This window comes from Pholcus phalangioides, unplaced genomic scaffold (genome assembly GCF_987345545.1).
Source record: "Pholcus phalangioides strain wild (caught in Gottingen) unplaced genomic scaffold, Ppha-v1.0 ptg000003l_1, whole genome shotgun sequence".
Taxonomy (NCBI): domain Eukaryota; kingdom Metazoa; phylum Arthropoda; class Arachnida; order Araneae; family Pholcidae; genus Pholcus; species Pholcus phalangioides.
Window position 1 is genome coordinate 12,361,373 of NW_028301596.1, and position 17,490 is coordinate 12,378,862.

General features: G+C 33.4%; 1 protein-coding gene and 1 non-coding gene across 2 annotated transcripts; one reads left to right on the forward strand and one right to left on the reverse strand.

Moving 5' to 3' along the window:
* Positions 1–1,066: 1,066 nt before the first annotated feature.
* LOC149088095 (protein FAM98A) lies at positions 1,067–17,043 on the reverse strand. The gene is made up of 11 exons (XM_089244270.1): positions 16,715–17,043; positions 14,396–14,544; positions 14,066–14,122; positions 12,643–12,720; positions 9,226–9,308; positions 8,995–9,102; positions 8,532–8,726; positions 6,621–6,720; positions 5,294–5,376; positions 5,092–5,179; positions 1,067–1,649 (listed from the first exon to the last, which is right to left on the reverse strand). Exons 1-11 carry the CDS (start codon positions 16,756–16,758, stop codon positions 1,330–1,332), a joined length of 1,305 nt encoding a protein of 434 aa, XP_089100396.1. The 5' UTR covers positions 16,759–17,043; the 3' UTR covers positions 1,067–1,329.
* On the forward strand, positions 12,367–12,440 carry TRNAT-GGU (transfer RNA threonine (anticodon GGU)). Its single transcript has one exon. It is a non-coding gene; the product is annotated as a tRNA-Thr (tRNA).
* Positions 17,044–17,490: the final 447 nt, after the last annotated feature.

A 17,490-nucleotide genomic window follows, 5' to 3' on the forward strand; every position in this document is an offset into this window, starting at 1 on the left:
AGTTCTTGTACAATGACCAAGAGATTGATATAAGGAAAAATTTTGAGGCAGGGAACACTAAAGGCTAAAATCATCCATACAAGTAAATTATTAATTTAAATAACATTTTTAAATATTCACAGTTGTAAAAATATTAGAATACCTCAAAGTTATTAGTTCAATGTATTTTCAGGCGAAAAATCAAACTGTTGAGTAATGGCAGCTGGTTTAACAATCGGAAATTACAAGTGTCTCAACTCACCAGTAATCCAAGTTACAAGCATGAAATACTCAACTGCAAAATACTTGCAAGTGAATATCTGATTTACGAGTTTGAAGCCTAACAGAAAAAATTCATTAGACATGAAAGCTTAAGCATTTTGAAAAATTCAAAACCTGACAATGATTGTGTTACTATATATAATTTTATGAATATTTTTTGTCTTGATATACATAGTATTGTGTCACACCAATTAATTTTTAAATGATTATCTATATCCCGGGAATGTGGAACTGATTAACTCCTTTACTTACAAGCAAATTGGCAAGAAATTTGCATGCTCTCTATTTGACGAATCAGCAATAAATATAGAAACTTTGTCCTAACCTAACCGCATGTCAAAAAAGGGAAGGGAAAAAACAAATGAAAGAGTAAGACAGAATAATAGATAAGGTGATAAGAATGTAGGTAAGAAGTTATATTTCTTTTCACCCTCACCGTACCCGTTCTCTTTCACTCTTATAATCATCATACATCATATGTTAGGAAAAAAATCACTATCAGGGTATACAAAAAACCAAAAGGAAAAGAAATTGTAAAATTGCAACAAAGCTTCGGGATGATCAGGAGAGAGGAAAGAAAATAGGGTGAACTTGTTTGAATTTATTCCACTGGCATTTGGATGCAATATTATGTCCTTTGATCGTAAAGTTGTTAAACATTCCCAGTACTTATGAGAAAGCTTGCTTCAGATACAAGTTTTTCACAACAAACTTTAAGGAACAAATCTGACTTGTAACTCAAGGTACCATTGTATTTTTCACGATTTAATATTAAATAACACAGAAAAGGAAACGGCAGATCCTGTAATAGAATAAATACACAAGAGCTGTTTTAATTCATACATCATCGGTAGATCAAGTCAGTGCACACTGATGCAGCCAAAGGAAATAACAAATATTTTTCTTTCGTACAACAAAAACATACAAATTTTTTACGACTGAATGTGTCAAAGTCAAACAAAACAATATAAAGATCATCGGAAATGTTGAAGGAACATTTATATTACAAATAAGTGGAGATGCCCGGTTGTCGTGATGTAAAAGGCTTCCACACAGTTCTTGTGACAATCACCACCTTCTACTGCCTCTACCTCCCCTTCCTCCATAACTGGATCCGCCTCTTCCACCCCTTCCTCCACGTCCTTCATAGCCACCTCTTCCACCATGGTCTTCATAGGCACTGTTACTCGTTGTTCCGCCATACCTGTCGAAGTCTCCGCCTTTTCCACCTCTAGCATCGTAGCCTCCAAATCCTCTTCCTCCCCTGTCGTAACCTCCTCTTCCTCCCCTATCAAAGCCTCCACCTCCTCTACCACCTCTTGAATCGTAGCCTCCACCTCCTCGTCCTCCCCTTGCATCATAGCCACCGCCGCCGCCACCATAGCCACCTAAAAATTTTAAATATATAGTATCAAAGGAAAATTGATTCAAAACAATTTGCAATGAGTCAACTCAGATGTAAAAAAAAAATGCTAAACATAAAACATTATTGTGCGGCTTCAAAACCATACCTACTGAAACATGTGAGACTTAGTTTATCAATTTATTGCCTTATTAAAGCATTCCAGATTGGGGTCTTAGTACATTTTGAAGCTCTGCGTGGGCCACAAGTAAGAATCATGTAAAGCAGTGGTTCTTAACCAGCTGTGTGGCAAAGCATTTTTGGGAGTGTGAGATGGGAAAAAAAATTGTAACATGCTGACTGACTTTTCAGAAAGATAGAAAAATTGAAATGATGAAAAATAATTGAATTAACTTTAACTGAAAAAGTTTCTTTTTTTGCTCAAAATATTTTGCAGTTTGTTTACATTCATACCTCATGTTATGAGTATATTGCACTTAAGTTTTATACTATCATGAGCATGACTCAAGAAAAACGTCAAAGAATTTATCAAGTGTTAAAAAACCTTATATAATATTATTTTGGCAGGAATCAATCAGTGAAGAACACAATTCATCGAATCTTTTTTTTTTTTTTTTTGAATATAGCTTTCATTTTCGAATTTTTCATTTCTTACCATACCATTTGAAAAATGGTAAAAAAAAGTGCTAACAATTTTTTATTTAGTTGTTGAATCAATTTTCAAAAAGAGCCAGAACTAACTATTGAGCAACCTTAAGCAAAACATTAAAAATATCAAAAAGAATTTATAAAAATTTATTAATGGATAGTTTAATGTAATTAATAGTTATGTAATATTAATAGTTACAAGACTTATATACAACCTCTGACAATAAAGTTCGGTGAATTGTCCTGTAACATTAACGTAGATGAAATGTTAACGAAAGTTACCTTACTGTCCTTCGAAATAGTCACCTCCCATTACTATGCACCTCTGAGATCTCCTATACATGTCCTGGAAACTTTGCAAGAAGTCTTCTTTTGGGATGGAGTTCAAAAGCCTCGTCACGTTTCGTTGGATGTCAGGAATATCGTCAAATCTCTTTCCTTTCAAAGTGAGTTTGAGTCGTGGGAATAGGAAGAAGTCTCGAGGATTGAGATCTGGCGAGTATGGTGGATGTTCAATTTGCACCACAACCCCCTTTTTTGCCAGGAACTGTTTGACGATATTGGCTGTGTGAGGGCGAGCATTGTCGAGAACAAGAAACCATGATCCTTGTTGTGTGTACTGAGGTCATACCCTGTGTAGACCTTTCATGAAACGGGTCAAAATTTCAATGTACCTTGCAGCATTCATCGTCGTTCCCTCAGGTAGAAATTCCTTGTGGATTTTCCTGTTCTCAGTTAAAAACCAATGCACTAAACAAGCACTTTGTAAAACAAGTCTTTCACAGAACACAAATGACGCTCAACTGAACAACGGTGGCGGCAGATGGTCAACACCTGCTGCTACGCATGTGCAGTGTTTTGCTTCGTCAGTGTTGTCAGATCGGCCGTTCTGACTTCATGCACTGAACTTTATTGTCAGAGGTTGTATATAAGACTTATATATATATTATTACAATATTAATAATTACAAGACTAAATATCACAAAAAATAGAAAACACATTATTCAAAAGGGTTTGGGAAGGTCAATCAATTGCACTGGGGGGGGGGGTGCAGGATGGGAGAAAAAAGTTAAGAACCACTGACGTAAAGGATAGCATGAAATTAGAATACAAGTTGACATTTTGAATTCCAACATCCTCTGGACCTAAGGAATGCTAGATTTTCAACGGTTGTATATAATGTATATATTTAATAGAAAATGACTACCTGTACAGTCCTTTAAAGAAAGAAAATCAAACACTAAATGAAAAGCAAATGAAATATTCTCAGAATGAATGAAATAGTTACTTGGAATATTAACCATAACAGTGTAGTAGCGCTTTCTTAATGCATGGGCCCATTTGGGCATGTGGGGGGTGGGGCTCATGAAAAACAGATCTGGTTCACATTTTCAAGAGTAAGCATATTGATTGGTAAGCAGTCATTGCTAGCTGGGGAAAGGGGGGGAGGTGTACTCTGAAAAATTACTTTGCCCAGGGGGCCCAAGATGCTCTCAGACAGCCTAAACTGTAACCTCAAAAAGACTGTTCATTCAGGACCAGTTTATGTTCATCAATAACTAACATATTTTATCCACCAAATGCACTTGTCTCTTAGTTTACTGAACATATTTTCCGACACATGTAATAAGAAACTTTTAAGTCATGTCACGCGCACGACTTGGAGTGATACATAACTATTACAATAGACTCTCAATAATCTGGCCGTATGTGTGTATAACGGCAGATATATCTGGTATTTTTCAGGTGGGTTTTTGTGTGAGCATAGAAGAAGCAAAAACATGTCACTGTTTTAACAATGATTCACAGGTACTCCCATCATGTTACAACTGCATATCTTTGCGCGGAAGTTTTTATTTAAATGGACTTTTTTAATTGACTTCCAGTAATATGGCACACCCTGATCTGATAGGTGACAGATTAGCAAGTTTTGGGGGTACCGGAGCAAGGCACCCGTAAGCAACTATCTTGCGAGTGCCCCGGTTCGACACTTCGATCCTCCACAGAATGGCGCAATCCAACAGGGTAAAGGGCTTATATCCCTAATAGGACAGAGCCCAGGCCTTGTCTGGTTTTCAGATTAGCAAGAGTCTAATGTACTTGAAATGATACAGACAACTTTCTGAATATTCACAATTTACGCTTGTTGCAATTCTAGCTCTTCATGAACAACTTTGGCTTATTTTTTTAAATAAATCACCAGAATTTTCTAGATGCTCACTTATACACCATTTTTTTCACTTTTTGAGTTCCACTGATCTTTTGTGCAGATAAAATGAAAGCCAGGAACCTTTTGTACCCACAAGACAAAAGAAAGAACTACCCCCACCAAATCTATAAGATGAAGCTGTGGGCTTCCTTTGCAGAATAATATTCAGCACATAATAACGTAAAACCATAAGTTAATCGTTTTCTCCTCCAAGTTCAAGCCCCAAAAGAAATCTGAAGGAACTCTATTAATCGGTGGCTGGACTTTGGAATGTCAATCTGTATGTATAAAAAGATCAATCTGTTATATGAATAGCTACAGGACAGGAATTTTCAAAACAGGAATGACTGTAATCAGTAACCTGCAGATACAGTAACCCTAAAAAGTGACTTGCATTCAGAAACAAAAGTTGAGAAACACTGACTTATTTTACACCATGAGCAAAGATATAGAGGATCATGGGATAGAGAAATTGGATTCAACATAATAGTCATTATTAAGTAATACCTTGCATACAAAGTCATTCTTATTCTGTCCTCACGGGTGACATTATACCCAGGTCTGATTGTGTTATCAGAGAATTGAAAATATTTTTGACATGTAATCTTACCTAATGCCGGACCCTGTGTCCTTTTTTGCCAACTTGGCATTTCTATTGGCGGCTGCTGCTCTTCAGGACGTCCACCCCTATCAGGTACCTACAGTGATTTGAAAAATTAACACCAAGACACCTAATCATGATTATTAAGCTACATACATGTATAATAGCCCATTATCATTTGGATGACCACTAAAAAGTTTCAGATACTCACTGCACCAATAAGTACACGATTAACAGAAGATTTAGTATTTTTCAATACTGTTGCACCACTTGTTTTTTGTAAAAGCATGAGGTCTGAAAAATTTACAAAGGGAATAAATTTGTCAGAAGCATATCAACATAGTGAACAATTTATCATGAAATGCATTAAATTATTTTTAATTAAAACTAGACAAGGTGAAAGAAAAAAACATCGAGAACTTTGAAAAACTTTGAGCAATCATCAATTATCTGAAATTCGAGTGATTCCGGCTAATGATCAACTGCAATGAGTATGGTTTATAGATAACTCAAATATAGGCAATTAGCCAATCATTACCATAAGTGCCTATTCCCAGATAAATGCCCATCCAAAAAAAAATCTTTAGTTTGTCAAAAGTGATGGAATATTTTGCTTCCAAAAAAAAAAAAAACATCATTAAAAAAATGAAAATAAAATGGATTTAATTTTTGGGAGGATTGCATACCATAACCATATGTCTTGTTTTCCAGGGCATTACCATATTTTCCCCACAATTTTGGTCACCCGACTTTTTTTTCCATGAAGATCTCGATTATGAAACAAGAGATAAAATCACAACTAAGGGTAAAATACAAACTAAGGATAAAATTTATAAAAACTTGATTATAAAACTAAAATTTCTATACATTTTATCCTTAGTGATTTATGATAAAGTTATAATTCAAGTTCCAAATCCTCCTAAAGATGGGAATGACATTGAAAAAACAACTTCACAGGTGCAACTAAGTAACAAAGATATTTTTAAGATATTGATTGGTCCGAGTAGCAACAACATTGTAATATAGCCACCAATGAAATTATCACCAAACTGCCTACATGTTCCCCCTCCCATAGGCATAGAAACTTTTATCTGGCCCAAGTTCCACCCCCACAATATTTGCCACTCTATCATAGAACCAATGTAAATATACAGTTTAAGGGCCCCCCCCCCCATTATTTCTAATAACATTACGCCAATGCACACCCCTGAATGTATATTTAATTATAATTAGTTTAGATCACACAGGATCTTTCAATTATCCAGAAATTTACGATTTACTGAAGCAAGATTGCCCTGGTTATTGATTGCAATCAATAACCAGGTCAAGATTGCAAATAATCAAAGTTTTATAGTCATTAATAATCACTATTAAATTTTATAAAAAAAAAAGTCAGTTACATATGGAGTTAAAATAAATTCAGTAGAACAAAATAAATTTATGACAAAACTATCAGGTGCTGTTGATTCATAAGAGATATACATTCATAGATAATAAGCACACAAGTAAAGAGAAAAGGAATTTATTCTTATACACACCTTTACGAGCAGCTGGAACATCTGCTACATTCACATTTGGTTCTGCCTTGAGTCTTGATCGCCTGACCCCGTATATCTTTGCTATGTCATTCTCTTTGTTCTGGAAAGCATTTTCAATAATTGACAAGAATTTTATTTCAAAATGACTCATTTTGTATAGCATACACTAATATTATATTGGTGAAATTAAACTTATTAGTCATAAAAAACCAATTTCAAATACAGTCGGCCCTCAGTATTCACAGTTTCCATATTCAAGGTTTTCTTCCCGTTTATGAGAAAACACAGCTCTTATGTTTTTTCCTGTATTGGAACAAAATATAAATTGTATGCGTCAATGATGGCACTCCAGGCTTTTTAAGTGCTTCTATAAATTTTTCTGAAACACAAAGAAAATGAAAACTTCGCAAGGAAAATTTGGCATATTGAGACTGCATAACGAAAGTAAGTCCTTATAATTATAACAACATTGTCCTTATAACACAACATATCATCCAAGCACTTAATCAGGATTTGATGTGAGCATTTAAGGCTCACTATATACGTTACTTAATTGTGATGATTGTGCATCTAGTCAAAGAATATAAAACGTCTCTTATAAATGAATTACATCATCACGCTAATATTCATATCACTGCTGTAGCTATGGGAGTATAAATATAAAAACAGTCAATTTGTGTTGAAAAAAAATACTCTCTTTAACTGCAATTTGTGCCCGAGGACACTTTCATTTATACGGTACCAATTGAAAAGATAATAAAATACATTTTCATAATAGTTTGATGATGGATGGATACGATATAGACACAGAAGAAATCTAATAATTAATGCAATAGCAATCCAGATACATTGACAGAGGAAGAATTAATTGAGATGACTTCTTCTGAAACTGGAGTCATATCCCCATGAAGATGATCAAGATGAAGTGGGAGACACAAGTTCACTATGAGATTCTCCACAAGTAGAAAACTTATGATGAAGCATTGCGTATTTAATTAAATGCAGAGAAAATGACAATAAGTATGTATTAAGTAAAGTAAATATAAGTAAATGTATTTTAAATACATTTTATGGGCATTGTATAATATTTTATCATGTATATAGCATTTTGCCTGTTGTGGCCTTGTATTTGTATAAGACATTACTGAAATCATCACAGAGAATGCCCCCCTCCCCCACTGATTCTTTGTATCTCAGACGCACCCTGTTCTTTTCATTATATGCCTAAAAAACAAAATTTTCTGGTTTCGGTTATTTGCAGACATTCCGTAATTGTGGGGACTCTCGGAACGAACTCCTGCAAATACAGAGGGCTGACTGTAAATGACTATTAATTTTTTTGTTTAATAACAATGAGAAATTTGATTTGATATAAGCCTATTTTACATTTATATACAGTCTGACCCATGAAATGACAGACTAGTATACAGTGACCCCTTATAATGAAATCAGAAAAAAAAAACCGTGGAAATATTTCTTATGCACACTTTTTTATACCGTAACAACTTGATAAGCATGAAAAATACAAAATTGATGGAAAATGAAAAAAACTTCTTATATGTGAAAATTTGTAATACCTGTGGTTGTTATAAGCAAGTTATACTGTGCTTTCAAAATGTTTTATATGCAGTAAAATGTAACATGCAAATTTCCATGCAACAAATTTTTCTGTGCATTTCATTAGAACGCTCTAATTTTTGTTAATTCACATTTAAAATATTTTCTTATGATGAATTTTTGATATAAAAATTCATTTTTTTGATGGAATGGTGTGAAGCATAACTCATGCAAAGCTTGTAATAATATATATATGAAATGTAGATTTGACTATCTTTCAAAGAAAACAAGCAGAATCATCAATATTACATAATATTACACATTAAATATGACAAAAAAAGAATGTTTTTTTACTTTGCTATTTTCACCCCACTTGAAAGACTGGATAGTAACATCTAATCGAGTAAGCAACATTTCTCTTCTAATCTTATATTCAGAATGCATGTCTTTCTGTAACTGGTCGAGAGAAGCCCACTGCGCATCTGACAAGACATCTGCCACAATGGGATCAGGAATCACAACACTATGATTAACAATAAGCTCCCTGACCTACATTAGAAAAAGGAAAAATGCCATTTCAGAATTTCAAAATATAATTCATTCTTACATATATGTTGTGAATCGCTATGATATTTTTACACAAGTTACGAAAATTTTCATCAGAAACAAGAATCCATTAATTTAGAGTACAGTATCAAAGAGCCTGGGAATGTAGAGAGAGAGAGAGCGATACAAAATAAAGAACAGAAAAACATCGAGAAAATATCAAATATACCAGATAATGAAAACTTTGAGAGAAAAAAGTGTAAATACAAACCTTAGATATAAATGCATCCACTATAGAATTTGCATTATCATAACTATTAACATCAATCTCCAACACCAGACCTATGTTGCTAAGACAAATCGCTGTTGGGCTTGATTCCTACACAAAGGAGAAAGTTACATTAAAATTTTGCAATTAAAATTAACTTTTGGCTTGCCCCTTATTAAACAAATATTGCTGACAGAAAAAATTACTTTCACACATATTAGTATTACACATTACCAACTTAATGTCAAGAGATTTCTTTTGACTTTGGTGGTGCACCAGCAGAAGACGTGCTGCTTGCAGCTCTGTACACAAAAAGTCTATAAAGAAATTATGAGAAACAAGGAAATTAAATATTTTTAAAAAACAATAAATTGATGGAAATATATGACCCAAATTCATGTTTCTCACAGTACAGGGGTCTGTTTAGACCTTCTTTATAAGTTCTGTTTTTGTGAAAATTTTCAATATTTTTGTGAAAAGGGTCATTATTTTTGTGAAAAATTTGTAATTTTGTGGAAAGTGAAATAATCTAATTAATTTATCACAAAAGAAGTTAAATGAAAAATTTAGTTTTTCATTCATTTGCATTTTGTGAAGGGTCTGTTTTGCAGATCCTGAATATTTTGTGAAGATCTGAAAAACAGACAAATTTTTACTGGACAGAGCCCTGTAGTAAGCATTATCATTCACTGGGGATGCTAGAATAGTAGAAGCTATAGGTAGAACATAAGATCCTATATATGACTCAAGAAGAATGCTGAGGTTTGTTTTGGAAAAGGAGTACCCTTGTGAGAAAGTCAAAGCTTGTGAGACAAATAAGTTTGGAAGACTGAATCTAAATCCAGAGCACACAGACTGTGGAACTTTACTAACATAACACCCACCTTGATCCTCAGCTGTGAAAGTGTTAATTTTTTTCTTAACCCTTTTTCCTGCCTCAATCTATTCTGGTTTAGAGAGTCAATTTTTGCTTAATGTTTGTTTTTACAACCAGATATTTTACTAACATAATAGCACACATAGATTCTGGTAATTTCTGTGTATTTCTTTGTGTCAAAGTTACTCTCGAGATGGGCCAGAATGACAGATTACACGTCCCTCAGTACACATAAAAAAGAGAAAGGGGGGGGGGGCGGGCTGCCAAAAAATGTGAAGATATACTACTGTCATTGATTCTCATCTCATGTGCACTAAGATAAACAGCTTTAAATTAAAACGAAAAAACAAAAATTGCAATTTAGATTTAAGTAAATACAATATATAAAATGAGTTTGAAAAAGTTTTAATCATGAATAATTTCAGTATTTTTGATTTCTTTATTACAACAAGGGTGACATCACCTCAAATAAAACAATGGTTCCCAACCTACACTTTCCTGAATGCAAAACATTCTGCTTTAGGGCTTTGTGGTTGCTTCAAGAAAATGACACGAATACAAACACGAGATGTGTATTGGGGGTTGTTGTGGTATTATTGGTAATACCTAATCTTATAATTAATAAATACCAGGGTTCGTAAATATTGCGATTTATTTTCGAAAATATAAAAAATTTCCGATATTTTTGATAAAATGGTCAGCCGACTGTTTATTATAAATATCTTAAGCATGATATAAATTAAAAAGGAGAACATTTCACTCAACATGAACACTTCCTTTTGCTGTTTATTAATAAAAAAATATTTTAAATCTCATCTCTTACTCATTCATCCCATATTTTCACGTATAACCGATATTTTCAATATATATATATATAATTACATATTAACAGAAAATATCAATATTTTCATTCGAGAAGGGTTTGATATTTTCTGTTAAAATATCAAATCATTCTCAACTGAAAATATGAGACTAAATGCTAAACCGTTCAATAAATGAACAGGAAATATTCAGATACATATTTAGAAATAATAAAATTATTTCTAAATATGAAAATATCAATGCATTCTCAAATAAAAATATCAAACCATTTTCAACTGAAAAAATTAAACCATTTTCAACTGAAAAAATCAAACCCTTCTCAATTAAAAATATCAAATCATTCCAGACTGAAAACATCTATTTTTGAACAAATCTATTTATTTCTGATTGAAAAATTCATTGATATTTAAGTCATGAAAGTATCATAGAATTATACATATTAATGCATTTAATATGTATTTTTAACTGAAAATATCAAAAATATGAGATATCATGATATTTTGGAAATAAATATTGGATATATATTGCGATATATATACAGTCGAATCCCATTATAACGAACGCAGAGACCGGAGGAATCACTTCGTTAAAACGAAATTTTGTTATAAAGGAATTCCAGGTTACCTACATTGTTCCTATGTAAACTTATTCGGGGGGATTAGAAAAGTGTTCGTTAAAACAAAATTTCCGCAATAACGGTATTCGTTAAAACGGGATTCGACTATATATCATGATACATATATCTATGAACCCTGAATTTAATACTTAAGTCTATAATTTCATTGATTTGACATTGCAAACATTTTTAGAAATCTCTATGCTTTACATTCTTTTACTGTCAATTCCCCCTACCCAAAAATACTATTCCTAAACACACACCAACTTATAAGACAAGGTAAACCTGAAGAATAAGCAGATTATGAAAAGTGCTTGGAAAATTAGGAACCACTTACCTTAGGATATTAGCAGAAAAATCAGGAACATAAACATTATATTACATAATGTAATATAATGTTTATTACATTATATTACATAATAACATTTACATTACATAATTTACTTTACATAATTTACTTTACATAATTTACATTATATTACATAATGTAATATAATGTTTATTAGAGCATTTAATGTTTATCTGAGAACAAAATCAGTATTGAGCAATGTTACATTGCTCAATACTGATTTTGTTCTCAGATATTTCAGTGGTTTTAGGGTGATTTTGAGATGCTGATTCCAAATATATGGCATTGGTTTTGTCAGATTAGCTCTAATTTTTGAGATAAAGTGAAAATTAAATTTCAATGGTAATACCATAAGAAGCATACAAATCACGTTGAAACTGGGAGTTATAAATAAATACAGTCAATCAATGCCAAAGATATTTCAGTGACTTTAGAGCACTGAATCCGCATTCAGCATTTATCTTGTCAGGTTGACTAGTTTTGGAGATAAAGTGAAAATTAAATTCCAATAGTAATACATAAGCAACATACAAATCACATTGTTGAGAGAATGCATTATCAAAAAAAACTTAAGCCAATTCAACAAAACTAACATTAGAGAGATATAGATGGCTTTTTTCTCAGCCAGAGATATCAAGGAAACAGTTATTTTCCGGACTTATTTAGTTATAATATTTAGTTATTTTCCGGATTAGGAAGGCATATTCATGTGTCTCCAGTGGTGTAGATGGTAGCATGCTTGCCCGGTATGCAAGAGGGCCTGGGTTCGAGTCCCGGCGGAGACGTGATGACTTTTCTTTCCGAGCTCACCTCAGCATAATATCCGGAAAATAACTGTTTCCTTGAAAACTAACATTAGTTTTGAAATCAGCAGCTCCTATACCCTAAAATTAAAATTTTCTCAAAAGCATGAAAATTTTTTTTGGTTGCGCAGTGTTAATATATATATATACCATCAATACAATAACAAATACAGCACTCGCTCACCAAGAAGAATGACCCGACTCTGTTTTTCTATAAGTCTCTGGCTTATAGGACCTTCCATCAAGAAACTATAAGGGCAATCTGAAAAATAACATGAAATGCAATAAAAATTATGAAAAAAATTCAATAATTATTCTATAATCAAATCACAGAAACCCACACTGGTACAAATTTAGTTTGTAACCTCTTCATTACACAATAATCAAATTATCTGATATGGCAAATTATTAATATCCATGATAGAACTTGGAATGGTTATCACAGTGTTTCCCAAAGTGGGCAATATCGCTCCCTGGTGGGTAATGGAATGGTCCAAGGGGTGATAGAGCCTACGGATCTAACATAAGATCCTATGGGTTCACTTGAATTGGGACGGCGATGAGAGAAAAAATTTTCCAAAGAAGGGGGGCGATGGAACAAAAAGTTTTGGAAACTGGGTTATCCAATGTGTACTTCGCTCAAACTAAACATTTCGTTGAGTTATTAATATAAGCATTGTTCATGATAACGTGTAGATAGAGCACATCGAGAAATGTATCAAACTCATAGTATTTACTCTTGATATTTTTCTGACATCTAATGCTAATAATTATAAAACACAGAGCTAGAAAGCATCTTACAAAATTTTAAAACTTTAGAGAAATTCCTTGCTACACTATAGGCATTATTCTCCTATATTCAAATAGAAGTTTTATGATGGGGGGGGGGCAATTTAATCAAGGGCAGCAAAAGTGTTTGGAACATAATTATTTCTAGTGGGTGCTTCTTTTAATTCTTAGGAAATTTGGTTGCCTAAATCAATTCAGTAGGTAATCAGACCCATGCCGTAAATTGCACAGGGTGCTCAAACACCCACATCCAGCCACTGGATTGAAACTATTCCGAAACTTATTGATCACATATCTATTCATAAATTAAAATCTATAAATTCAAAATTTAACAGTATATTGTTACAGAATAATTTAATTACTACAATTAGTATAATGATTATTTGTCGTGGGTGTGATGGCCTAGTTGTAAGGCTCTTATCACTCATCATGAGAGAAGCACCTTAGTCCACAGATTCAACAAATAACTTCAAAAATTTAAGTTTTGCATCAGAATAGGTTGACAATTTTCCTCTTGAGGTTTTAAATTCAGAGAAAGAAAAAAAACTCTTAAAATTTATTTTAACTTTATTAAATCATACAGAATGTGCTTAAAAAAACTGCTCCTTGAAGAAAATAATATTGGAATGGGAAACTTCCTGAACCCTTTCAAGATTTTTCCCATTTATAAAATATGTTGAATCAATTTCAGTGTTTCTAGATTTTGTCAAGTAATACAATGGGTGAATAATTGTGGTTTTACATATAAATAACTAAAATAAGTATTCTAAATATATGGAAACAAAGCACATAAAAGAACATAATATGGTTAGGCTTACTTAATTCCTTCAAAAAAGAACTGACTTCCAGCAAGAATGAGCTTGATTCTTCAGGGTCTGTGGAAATTTCACATAATAATGTAATGAATGACACATTCACAGAGTTGAAATGTAACAAGCTATTGATAACAGTTAATAATGAATAGTGTTTATATGCAACACATATAGCCAATACAATATATAGGTCAATTCAAAACTCTTCGTACAGAGTTTAAAGAGTGATAGAATAAATCGCCACTTGAACTTCTTGTTTTGTTTTACTTTAAAAGTTGGCACGTCTTTTAAATCCCCCAGTGTAAATGAATATAGGAATATATACTCCTAACTTACCATTTATGGCATTAACACAGCTTTCCAACTCACACAGCACCTGCAGTTCCTTGGAAAGCCACGACACCAAAACGGTGAATTCAACAGACTTGGCACCGAGCTCCACAGCATTTTTCAGAGCGTCTTTGTCAGTCAGGGAGCCTGAATACCTAGAACCAAACAGATGATGCCAATAAAATATTTAGTCTTTTCAATATTATATAACAGAATTAATTTCACAGAACTAAAGAATATCGTGATTCCCCATTTCAATTAAAGTAAAAAATAGCAAAAAACATTTGCAATTAAAAATCAACTTCACTTAAAATTTTTTGTTTCAATTTTTCTCGCAGGTGGTTACATAACACCCACACAGGTTTGACTTGCTGAAAACTCAAGAAACAATAAATAGATTATTTACCTGTTCCATCAAGAAATGCGAGAGGAATAATTACAGGATCATAATTATTTCTAGAGGGCATCAGGGGTCTGTCCAGACATTTTTTGTAGGGTGCTGTTTTTGTGAAACCCCTCATTAATTTTATGAAAAATAAGTAATTTTTTGTAGGAAGCAAAATAATCTAGTTAATAACAAAAGAAATGAAGTGCCAAATTTATGGTTTCATTAATTCATATTTTGTGATGGGTTTGTTTTTCAGATCTGTAATTTCATGAAGGGTGCAGAAAATGGACCCAAACTCTGGCTGGATAGATCCCCCTCGACATGTGTATTATTTCGATGGCGCCTAGACTTTTTCCCTCACAGATTTGTCAAGCCCATCTCTAGACCAAGTTCATCCAAAACTTTTCATAGCCCTACATAACTTATTTCCCAGTTTTTGAATGCCATAAAACTTTGAAAAACAACTGTTAATCTTAGATATTTCATCAGTCTATTCCTCCTGTAGGGCCATGAATTTACATATGTAATGTTGTGGGAAGTGTTTCACACTTGTCTGTGCTCCCTTCAGTTTCTTTATGAGATTTTGATTTGAAATAGCTATAGTATACAATCCCTTTTTTTCTTTGCCGATTACCTTTCTAGTTTGTTGGTGCCTTTCTTCCTGGTCGATGATGGATCAGCCATTTTCTCCTATTGGTTTTTTTTCCTGTTGGCTATTGTTATTATTTCTTTGGCTTCTGGGTTGCTATTTCCTTTCCTGCTATTAGTTAGGCCTATCGTCTGAAGATGTCATCACCACTTTACAGTTTGCTAGTCAATTATAATAGGCTGCAGCGCAGCATTTGATTGATAGAATCCATCAGCACACACTAATTTCTGAGCTTTTTTTTTAATTTGTTATATGCTGTATCGTACATGCTGTTTTCCCAGTACATTACATTCAGTTTTTTGTTGGAATATTTCATTTGGAATTTGTTCTTAGGATTACACATGGATTCTCTCAGGTTGTATATATTCCATATTTCAATTAATTTTAATCCTACAATTGTGTTTTTATTGAACCCAGAGACTTTTTTTACTAATTTTTTACTTTTTTTTTGTAATAAAGACATTTCATTATAAAAGAATTCCAGATTTTTTGCATTGTTCCTATGTAAACTTATCTGGAATATTAGAAAAGTTTTTGTTAAAATGAGTTTTTTGTAAAAACGGTATTCATTAAAACGGGAATTGTGTATATTCTTCGGCTGTTTTCCTATTTACCATAAAAACTTAGAAACGATTGTCAGTCTTAGATTTACTGTCAGTCTATTCCTTACATAGGGCCATGAATTTAAATATGTAGGGTCATCTGAAGCGTTTCAGACCTGTTGTTGTTCAATTTTAGTTTTTTTTAATGAGATTTTCATTTATGAGGGTGCTCATCACAGCAAAGGTTACTGTGGGTGCTTCACCGCCACTAGTTTCACACAAACCGACCCAAGCTTTAATCATAGGTAAGAAAATAAAAGGTAAATATATTCTTTCTTTATCTGAAAAGAACCAACCACCAAGATCGGCTTTTGAACATCAACTGCATGAATATTACAGTCGAATCCCGTTATAACGAACGCCAAGAGACCGGAGGAATCACTTCGTTAAAACGAAATTTCGTTATAAAGGAATTCCAGGTTACCTACATTGTTCCTATGTTAACTTATTTGGGGGATTAGAAAAGTGTTCGTAAAAACGAGATTTTCGCTATAACGGTATTCGACTGTATAAGATATTAGACTCTGCATGGGGGGTAAAACTTGCTTTATAGAGAAATGACATCCCTTTGAAGATCGCACAATATATTAGCGTATCTATTATCAAAGTCACATGCTGCAACACTTAGAAACAATTCAATTTACACAATACAGTTCTAAATAAATACAAAACATTAATAAATTTACCCCAACTCTTCTAATGAATCTAAAACATCAATATCCATGTTCATTGCAGCTGTAGCATGTCACCGCGATCCGGTCTTTGGTTGTAACGTTTCTAACCGTTATTTTCATTAATAAAAAATATATTTCGAAAAAGCATCCAAGAAAACCTTTTCATTAATTAGTTAAAACTATATTTTAAAAAATATAATTTTTTTTCAGGTAAGTTTTTTTAATAGCTGCTTCCAAGACTAAATTTTTGTTGTTTCACTCACGAGTAGCTTCCGTAACCGTGTAGTTAACGCCGCGTACAACGTGAATAGCCCAGCGCGGCTCGCCTTCCACTCACCAATAGGGAAGCGTGTTTCCCTATAGCCGGGTTTTACTTGGAGCAGGTTTCCTGTGCTTTGTGCAACGTGATTCACCCAGCGCGAAGTCCACTCACCAATAAAAGCAGCATGACTGTTTTCCTACAGAGCGCAATACGCCTCACGACAGCGTTTTATGACGGGCGTGATTGGCCGTCGGCCATCACGAGTGAAATGCGTCGTCCCTTCCCTTCAAACCGGAGCATGCAGACGACAGAGTAGCTGATGCCAAGGCACATACATTATAACATAGCCGTCCTGATCTGATGCACCGCGCTAGGAAAACACAAACGCGTAGCATAATTATGCAACACATTTCTGCCGGCGCGAAATGGTCTAATTCGGTTTACGCTGCGCAAAAAACCTATTCCTACGAAAACCCGACTTTAAAGAGTAGGTGTTTTGTGCAGCTCGAATCGTCTGCTGAGGACG

Bases quoted from the DNA above. Each gene is read 5' to 3' on its own strand.
- LOC149088095 (XM_089244270.1), bottom strand. From the start codon at position 16,758: ATGAACATGGATATTGATGTTTTAGATTCATTAGAAGAGTTGGG. The intron at 8,727-8,994 runs GTTTGTATTTAC...TTTCTAATGTAG, and splicing joins TGGATGCATTTATATCTAAG to GTCAGGGAGCTTATTGTTAA. The intron at 5,377-6,620 runs GTGTGTATAAGA...TAAATTTTTCAG, and splicing joins TGTTCCAGCTGCTCGTAAAG to ACCTCATGCTTTTACAAAAA.